Source organism: Lactuca serriola, chromosome 7 (genome assembly GCF_051521515.1).
Source record: "Lactuca serriola cultivar US96UC23 chromosome 7, Lser_US96UC23_V15, whole genome shotgun sequence".
Classification (NCBI taxonomy): domain Eukaryota; kingdom Viridiplantae; phylum Streptophyta; class Magnoliopsida; order Asterales; family Asteraceae; genus Lactuca; species Lactuca serriola.
This window is the reverse complement of record NC_136414.1, coordinates 6,652,429-6,662,950: the sequence shown is the minus strand read 5'-3', so window position 1 is coordinate 6,662,950 and position 10,522 is coordinate 6,652,429. Positions and strand designations below refer to the sequence as shown.

Sequence of the window (10,522 nt, the reverse complement as noted above, 5' to 3'; positions counted from 1 at the left end):
TTTTTTTTTCAGTTAATGGTTATGGTTAATGATTAATATCGGTTAACCAAAATGGTCAAAGACGATATAAAAATAAAAATATTTTTCTATAAAAATTAAAATACATAAAGTATATTATTATAAAAAAATGAATGATTGTGTATATACAATTGTATTGATAGAAGATTATTTATCATATCTAACTCTAAATAATTACCTTTTAAAATTTTAAGTCCTAATACAATTACATACAATATATTTAATATTATATTATATTAAAAACATATATTAATACAATTGGTTCGGTTCGGTTTATAATGATTCGTGTTTAAATGAAAACCATAACCGAACCATATGTATTCGGTTAATCAAAATTAGAAAACGAACCATATCTTTTTGTAATGGTTCGGTTATATCGGTTAATTTGGTTATGGTTCGGTTTTCGGTTAATATTCTCACCTAATTGCAGTGATGGTCCGTAGACCTCAAGTATTTTCGTTTTGAAAAAACTAACGGTACCTATGTTTCATACATATAACTAATTTATTTTTTGAATTTTTTTAAATTATTATGTTTATTACTTTATTAATATATATGTGTCATTAAAAAAAATAAAAAAATGGAGAATTAACGTTATTATTTTTTCCAATAAATGTTGAAAGGGGTAATGTGCAATTTTACAAATTACGAGGGAGGCAAGTGGTCATCCCGCAAAACCACACCTACATATTAATAGTTCCAAAATTAGTAGCATTCACGAGAAGAAGCAGTACGCGCTGCAGCGCGTGGAAATATTGCCAAATAAAACAGAAAAACTAAAAACCGGCATAAAAAAGCTTCAATCGTCACCTCCGGTATTCCACCGCCCCCCCTCTCTCCCTCTCTCTCTCTCTCTAAAAAACACAACACATGTGACTGTAACGAACAACAACACATCACCAAACTATAATCATACAATCTTATTCGTGGGTTGTTTTTTTATCCTTTTCATGTTTCATCAATGGCGTCGAACAGAGTTCTATCGTATTTCATCAGTTTAAGGATGAAGAAAAGCAATATATTCTTCATGGCTCTCACCACCGTCTTATGCTCGTGTTCTTATCTACTCGGAAACTGGAAACTCGCCAACACCGCCACCGACTTCCGCCGTTCTACTCCCTGCAACATTCATTCAAATGCCACCAGTGCCATCAGGACACAAACTCCACTTGATTTCAATCCGCACCACGTATCCGATGACCTTGTAAACGCTTTACCGGTGGCGCGTGTGAAACATATCCCGCCGTGTATACCGAAATTCAGCGAGTACACGCCGTGCGAGGATGTTGACCGATCTTTAAAGTTTGACCGCGAGAGACTGGTGTATAGAGAGAGACACTGTCCGGAGAAATCGGAGGTGTTGAAGTGTAGAATTCCGGCGCCGTACGGATACCGGCAAACATTCCGGTGGCCGGGGAGCCGTGACGCGGCGTGGTATGCTAACGTGCCGCATAAGCATTTGACGGTGGAGAAGGCCGGTCAGAATTGGGTGCGGTTTAAGGGCGACCGGTTTACTTTCCCCGGCGGCGGAACCATGTTCCCGAACGGCGCCGGCGCCTACATTGACGATATCGGAAAATTGATCAATCTCCGGGATGGGTCGATCAGGACTGCCATTGATACCGGTTGTGGGGTATGTAACTCGAATCTTTTTGTTCGGATACGTTTGTTGAACCTTTTTTTTTAATCAATAATTATATGAAAATATCATAAAAATTTTATTTTATCAGAAAAATACGGAGTTTGGTGAAATTTGATCAGAAGTTTGATGAATTATGAGTAAGATAAATATAATTTTTTGTTTAAAACTATATTTATACTTCAAGTATGACCAAATATCCCTTTTAACCAAACTTTAGGTTATACATATTGATATTTTTGAAACTTAATAATCTTATTTTTGTAAATTTTATATGTTTGATTTTGAAGTAGATAATAATCTATTTATATTCTTTTATTTAAATACAGTTTATACTAGAGACGGCACACATTTTAATTTTAATAAACATCGTTATCTATCGCATGCCGATGTTGAGAATTATTGCCTGTTCAAAGGGTTTACCCATCATACGATTATTACGTATTTATGTAATGTTTTTTTGTGGTTGACAAAACTGTTATTGACTGTTGTATAAAATAAATACCATGCTTAAAACATCCAATTTTTACAAACTATATATATTAAAAAGTAAACATGCATATCTAAAGTACATACACTTAGATTATACTTAAATTTCACATAAAATCATCAAAATAAAAAAATAAAAATCATAGGTAATCATGGATGTGGTAGTAGTTAGTCATGGAAAATTTAGTCAAAGTGGTTGATCTTTATTATTTCATTATTTTTAATACATAAAATATACAAGTTTTAATTTAACACATATTTTAATGAGTCGTCGGTGAATAAATTAAATGCAGAACTGTCATTTCATACGGTAAATTAAATATCTAAAGTATTTAGGTAATAAATTAAAATGGAAAAAAAAAATCAAGAGTAAAGATCAGTGTCCATATGTCTATCAATACATTGTAAGGATTGTTGAATAAATTTGGATTATAATTCTACTTGAACAGTTATGTTTCTCAAAACTAGTTAAAATAGAATATGAGGCTGACACATGTACAATCAGGCTATCCAAGTATCCAACCAATGTAGGGGTACAAAATTAAAAAAAAATAGAAAAAACTTAACACCCAAATCATACAAACAACAAAAATTCAGGAATAAAAAATTTAAAATATCTCATTTTTAATGTCTTTGAAATCTCTCTCCCTTTTTTTCTCTTTCTCTCTCTCTCTCTCTCTATATATATATATATATATATATATATATATATATATATATATATATATATATATATATAAATAAAGAGAGAGAGACAGAGAGAAAGAAAAAGAGAGAAAGGTAGGTTCAAATATTTCTTTCATTTATTGTGTGCTACAATGTACCAATAAGAATTAAGTAAAATTAAATGTAAATTAAATAATATTCATACTTATAATTCCTTTTTATGGAAAATAATTAAATTCGTCATTAATGTCAACAATAATATTTTTTCGGAATGAATTCGTATCTAAAATAAAGAGAGTGTATTTTTACAGAATAAGAGTGTATTCTAGTATAATACACTTTCGTTTTTCATATTCGATGCAAATTTATTGTATTTAAAGTGTCTGATTCCTGAAACAAAAAACGAACTCATACATAAAAATCTAGATGCGAATTCATTCTAAAAGAATGTTATTACTGACATTAATGAAAAATATATTTAGTTTCCATAAAAAAATTATAATTATGGATATTATTTAATATACAAACAATTATGAAAATCATTTAATATCTATCTTTATTTAATTAAATAATTATTTAATTTTACTAAATTTCTATTGGTGCATTCTAGCACACACACACACATACATATATATATATATATATATATATATATATATATATATATATATATATATATATATATATATAATAAATGAAGATATTTTTGTCACATATCAATTTTTAATGAGTTTTGACACTTGTCATTTTGTGATATTTTTTAAATAAATAATATACACATGTTAATTTATAGTTTTTTCAACTTTTAAATTAAAAAGCCACATAATCTTATACTTATATATGTAAAGTATCAAATATAATAAATATTATAATAAATTGCAATTAATATGTTTCTTCCTTCCTTATTTCAAAATTTTATTTTAAAAAATACTTATTATTTATATTTTTTTAATCAACCCGTGTAATCCACGGGTTTTACATAACTCGTTAGGCGTTTCTAGGGCGGTCGACTACCGTCTAACGAGTATTCGGTCTAGGCGGGGAATATTTTGATTTAATAAATTATATGAAATTAAGTTTAGGAAAATTATTTATATAACAAATATAACAACTTTATTAAAAGTTATAACAAAATAGATGAATATAAATATCAATTATAGATTTTTTCTAAAAGAAATCAAAATTTCCTGAGTTTTTTTGATTTTGACCGAATTTGAGCCAATTTTGACCAAATTTGATCGATTCTAAATTTTTTGGCCGATTCCTAATTAGGCGCTTCGGCCCCTACCTCATTTCGATTAATCGTCTGCCTAGTTTATGTTTTCGCATGAACCTATATATATATATATATATATATATATATATATATATATATATATATATATATATATATATATATATATATATATATTCGAATATGGTTTGATTCTTTGAATTTAATGGTTTGTTGCAAAACTTGGAAAAGTGTTTGGTTCAATGGATTGGACCTACAAATGTCCATTTGGAAGGAAAGCAAATTGGAAATGGAAACTACTCACTTTTATATCTTCATAAATAGGGTTGTCAATTATACTCTATTTTTGTCATTGTTTATTATAAACAAATTTTTTAAAATAATTTATACAATTATATTTTTAATATTATTTGAAAATTTATCAACTTCTGCATGCATAGGTTTGTTAAAAAAAAAAAAGCAACAATAATTCATTTATTGCTAGAAAAAAGTGGTAGCATTGTTGCATAATCCGTAAAAAGTCCACTTCGCCCCCATACATTAGTATATAGGATTTATCCTTTGGGTATTGAGATTACAATGTTGATTATATATCATAATGAAAAGGAAAATAAGTAGTTAATCATTACTCTACAATTTCAAGAGTATAATATATACTTTTTATAGCAATACTTTGTAATTTTATAATCTCTAGAAACCTTGTATAAAAGACATTTGTTTGAACTGTTATGCGACTAGTTTATAACGGGTATAAAATTAATTAAATTTTAATATTAACAATTTAAAATTATTAATCAATTATTTTAAATAAATTATTAATTAAGAGATATTTTTTAGCTATATGAAATTATAATCGTTGATTTATATAAATACGTGAAATTATATTACCTTATAATTTGTATTAATTTTATTTTAATTTTTATTCTAATATTATTAATTTAATGTAATTAGAATGAAAATTTTAAAATTTGAAATTTGAAATCCTTCCTAATAAATGAAAGTTTTTTTTTACACTTGTTACACTCTTATTCAATTTGTCAAATGTCATGTTGTGGTTATTTTGATTTTTTTTCCACATATCATTTTATAAGTTTTTGCTATTTTATTAAATTCCACATAATATTTTAATATAACAATTACAATAAATATAGTAATAAATGGATATTAATTTCACTAACAAACTTACATTTTAATTTGAAAACTCCCAAAATTAAAGCTCATTACTTTTTTTTCTTTATTTAAATTATTTGTTTAAATTTATAAGATAAAAAATATTTTCATAATAATAAATCAGTATTTTTTTCTTATTTTCTTATAAATTCAAAGTTCTCAAATATTTTTAATATTTATATTTAATTTTTTTATTTAAATTAACTCATGTAATACATGGGTCTCACAACTAGTGGATAATCAATGACATGACATTAATTAGAATGTCTGATAAGATAACACGTGTCAAATGGAGAATAAACCTATTCTTTTATAAAAGTAGGGATATTTCAACTTTCATTTTTAAAGGCGAAAGTTAATACTTTCTTTTTAGTATAAATGGTTACTACTTCCACGTTAATTCTTTTCATATCACAATGTGCTTTAATATTCTTTTCTTTTTGTAGGTTGCTAGTTTAGGAGCATACCTTTTATCTAGAAACATTTTAACAATGTCATTTGCACCAAAAGACACTCATATTGCTCAAGTACAATTTGCACTTGAACGAGGAGTTCCTGCCTTAATTGGCATTCTTGCTTCGATTCGGTTACCTTACCCTTCTAGAGCTTTTGATATGGCACATTGTTCTCGTTGCCTCATCCCATGGGGACAGTACGGTAATTAATTACCTCTACATATATTATGAGATAGTTTATACGTAAGATATGGAAAAAAGTTATGATTTAATGTGTTTTGCAGATGGCTTGTATTTAATAGAAGTTGATAGAGTTTTACGTCCAGGAGGATATTGGATCCTCTCGGGCCCACCTATCAACTGGGAAAGGCATTGGAAGGGTTGGGACAAAACATCGGAACAATTCAAAGGAGAACAAGATTTGATTGAAAGTGTGGCGAAAAGCCTATGTTGGAAAAAGCTAATTCAAAAGGACGATATTGCCATTTGGCAAAAGCCTACGAATCATGCTCATTGCAAAATCAATCGTAAAATCTTCAAGAAACCACAGTTTTGCAAAGATCAAGATCCTGACATGGCTTGGTAATATCAACAAAATTTTGATCGATTATATGTTATATGTTGTGGTCCCATGTGTTTGTCTTAGCAGTAAGGAGGTCCTAGGTTCAGACTATTGCATCCCCTTGATGAGACTTTATTTTACATATCCATGTTGATCATGGGACCATTGGTGGAGGCATTAAGAATGGTTTTTACCTTTTTCATATATATGTTACATGTCGTTTGTGTTTTTTTATGACAAAATTACCCTTTGTAGGTATACGAAGTTGGAGACATGTTTAACTCCACTACCGGATGTTTCCAATATCAGAGAGACATCTGGTGGTGGGCCGGTGGCAAAATGGCCACAAAGATTAACGTCAACCCCACCAAGAATTATTTCTGGTAGCGTTGGAGAAATTACAGAAGAGGTTTTCATAAACGATACAAATCTCTGGAGGACAAGGTTATCATATTACAAGACACTAGATCAACAAATAGCAGAGAAGGGGCGGTATCGTAATTTACTAGATATGAATTCTTACTTGGGAGGTTTTGCAGCCGCGCTTGTTATCGACAAGGATCCCGTGTGGGTCATGAACATTGTCCCAGTTGAGTCAAATGTGAATACTCTCGGAGTCATATACGAGCGTGGACTAATTGGAACTTATCAAAATTGGTACTTTTTTTTGTAATATTCCCCCTTGTTTTAGATAAATTTATATGGGTCTTATCTTTCAAATTGTCATATCTAATGATCATTATTTGTTGCCTAGGTGCGAGGCGATGTCTACTTATCCAAGAACATATGATTTCATTCATGCTGATGCGATTTTTAGCTTATATAAAGACAGGTAACCTTTTGCTAAGATATGTCATATTGCCATATATACATGTTCTTTATTTGTGGTATTCTAGTGATAAAGAATGTAAGTACTTTACATTGTAGGTGTGAAATGGAAGATATATTGTTGGAAATGGACAGGATTTTACGACCACAAGGAAGTGTAATAATACGTGATGATGTTGACTTTTTGGTCAATGCAAAGACGATTGCTGATGAACTCAAATGGGAAACAAGATTGGTTGATCATGAAGAAGGGCCACTTGTGAGGGAGAAACTACTCATTGCTACAAAGCAATATTGGACAGCTCCGACCCCTACCCAAAATCAATAACCAAAATTCTAACAAATTGTGAACTTCTATTATTGATTTTGTATATCGTAATAATCTATTAATTAATGCGTATATTTTAGATCCTAAAAAATCTCTAATAAGTATATTGGAAACGAAAAGAGAATCATTTTTTTGGGAGAATTGTAAAGGACATGTTTGAGTGTTATACTATGTTATTACTTATTAGTGTGTAGTTTTGACTATGCCATGTTGGCAATATAAGAGTGTGGTGGTTTGAAGATTAGGTTAATATTTTATAATTATAATAAAAGTATATTGATTTCTTCTTTCTATAACTGTGAAGAAAAAAAAGTTATTGTTGGAGTTATCTAATGTAGTGTTTACTATATAGTAAAGAAAATCGAAGTGAAATGTATCATTTTTAACGATGAGTCCATTTTACCAAATGGGGAAAGTATCTTGTCTTCTGATTAGCATTGCTATGAAAAAATATATTATATTAGGATTTAGGTGTTGTTACCGAAAACATTTGTTAGTTTGATTACTTGAAAAAAGTGAAATTTATAGGTACACAAACGATAATAATAAACAAACTATTAATTTCAAATCGGACAATGATGTTTTTCCAAATAATACGGATTCTTTATTCTTTATTTTTAATTTTTAATGAGTTTTTCAACAAGTCCATATGAAGGATGTTACGTTATATCATTCGTGTTTTGCATATAACACTTTTTGATTCCATATAATTTAAAGGTTCTCACTTCAAATTAACATTTACATCGAGATAGAAGACAAACATATAGCAAGTTGCATCGATAACTTTTTTTTGAATTGCAAAAATAGTTCCTTGAAAAGTTATGTCCATGGATTTTGAAGTCATAATGTTACTATGCATGACCGGTTATACTATATTCAGGAGCTCAACAACCTTTGGCACAAAAAAAAGTGTCATACACAAAACATGAATGGTATAAACTGAGTATTGGGTCCCATTAAGTCATGCAAAACTATAAAGTTACAAACATTACGTGTTAAGACCTTAAAATGATGTAGGTCTAATGTTTGGATGTTAAGGTCTTAAGGGATTAAGACCCTTGATTAGCTTTTGGGACTCTGGAAAGTACGTCGGACGTACTCCTTTGTACGCTGCACGTACTGGGTCAGCAACCCACTTCCGGGTCAACGCAGGGCGTACTCCAAGATTGTGAATTGAGTGACACATCTTAAGAAGTTCTAACACGCTCATCAAATGTGAAGTAGAAAATTGTTTTTTTCTTACTCTTGTACGTTTGAAATTGGTATATTGTGATGTCTTGGATAATACAAAGACCAACTAATATCAATTGTGTGTAGTGTTTGTCTTGATAAGAATCTGCACTAACTCTTGAATATTTGTTTGTCAAGAAATGTTTTCTTGACAAGAGAATCTTATATGTCAAGAGGTCAGTGGGAGTCTAAATGATCGTGAAAAGTTTCAAGAACTAAGCAAGAGCAAACCTATTATTAAATACTAGCACACGACTTGAGGTTTGTAACCTATCGTGTTGACGTATTCTTGTTTTCTGTGCCAATCCAGTTGAGTTGCTTATGCATATGAGTTCTACGAGTTCTCAATAGACTGCATAAGCCAAGCACCATGTTCAATGAAAGTACATTGACTAGTATAGGTGAGCTGCTAAATAACTTGGAAGCAATGGTGGGACACATACACTATAAAATCTAAGTGTCATAAGGTTTCTCTCCTTGATGAAAATGATTGTGAGGAAACACTTTCACTAAGGCAGATTTTAAGAAGATAGCAATTGTGTAGATTTCATTCTCAAATTCAATTATGATTACGGCATCCCTCTTCATGGTACGAATTGTGAGATTTGGCGATTAGTCTGAACATTTTAGGACTTAGTAATATAAGTTTTAAATTAGTTTAGACATACATGTGAGTTATCTAAGGAAAGGTTTATGAGTTTGAGATGCTCAGATAAAGGCTTATCAAAGCATATCGTATTAGGAAAATGAACTTTGGAAGTCAATAAGTATTGTTTTATAAGAAGTTTAGTTGTTTTCTAAATATGTATCAAAGCTAATGGGAGCATAAATGTTATGCTGGAATGGATATAATCATCATGTTAGTGAGAGCATGATTATTATTTTAAGTGTTGCAAGTTAGCACTATTAATTATAGAAAACAAAAGGTTTCACTTTGCAAAGTTGTAGAGGTTGAAAAGTTGTTTTGCTATAATTAAGGGAGAGAATGTTATACATTGTTTCGAAATCTAAAAGCTTAGATTGAGAAATTTGAATCAAATTTAGTCAAGGATATATTAATTGTGTCATCAAATTTCGATTATGATTACGACATCCCTCTTCATAGTTCGAATTTTGAGAATGTGGCAAATAGAAATATTATGGCTAATGGCTGATAAAGTATCATGCTTTTATGTATGACATTATTGATGGGTTTAATACAAACAATCCTATGTGAGCATGCAACCCTAGTATTGGATCTATGATTTCACTATTAGTTATACAGCTTTATGAACACAAAAAGAAACCTGGCATGCTACTATAATTTTCGAAATTCATATATAAAGCTAGAATACATACCTTTTGTTGTTATATAGCAATAACAACTAGTTCCTTGAATTTCCTTAGCTCTTGAAAGCAAGTACCACAAGTGTAGTACCTCTAATGGAGTCACAAACATCATATGCAACTTGGATGAAGAGGAGAAGAAAAAGGAGGCACCAAAAACGGCTGGAAACCCTAATGGAAGTGTTGTTCCCGTTTTTGGGGCTTAAGGGTCCCTTTTATACATGTAGGCTATTAGGGTTTACAACTAGGAAACCCTAATTTGACTGCTTAGGCCCTAAGCAGCCCATGGACTCCTTAAACATATCCCTTGGACGATTTCTAATGGGCTACCCATAGAATTCGTCCAACCTATATATTATTTGGTGATCCATAGCCCAATTATAATTATCTTATAATTACAACTTCAGTCCCCTAAGTTTAATTAATCTCTTTTAGCCACAAAATTAATTAACAATTAATTCTTGACTAATATTAATTAAACAATATGATTTCTCCTTTAATATATTATTCTTATAATATATTAATAAATCATATTTAAACCTTTCTCTTCTTAAATCATCCTACATATTGTTATAGT

The 10,522-nt window shown here is 29.9% G+C and overlaps 1 protein-coding gene across 2 annotated transcripts; it reads left to right on the top strand.

Moving 5' to 3' along the window:
• The first annotated feature begins 738 nt into the window (after positions 1-738).
• Positions 739-7,685, top strand: LOC145061120 (putative methyltransferase PMT15). 2 transcript variants are annotated; one of them, XM_079008498.1, is made up of 7 exons: positions 739-833; positions 994-1,651; positions 5,663-5,873; positions 5,956-6,253; positions 6,489-6,890; positions 6,988-7,065; positions 7,161-7,685. In XM_079008498.1, the coding sequence occupies exons 2-7, from the start codon at positions 1,022-1,024 to the stop codon at positions 7,387-7,389; spliced, it is 1,848 nt and encodes a 615-aa protein (XP_078864624.1). In that variant the 5' UTR covers positions 739-833; positions 994-1,021; the 3' UTR covers positions 7,390-7,685. The 2 variants fall into 2 exon arrangements, with proteins under 2 accessions (XP_078864624.1, XP_078864623.1); XM_079008497.1 differs by having other exon boundaries at positions 751-1,651.
• Positions 7,686-10,522: the final 2,837 nt, after the last annotated feature.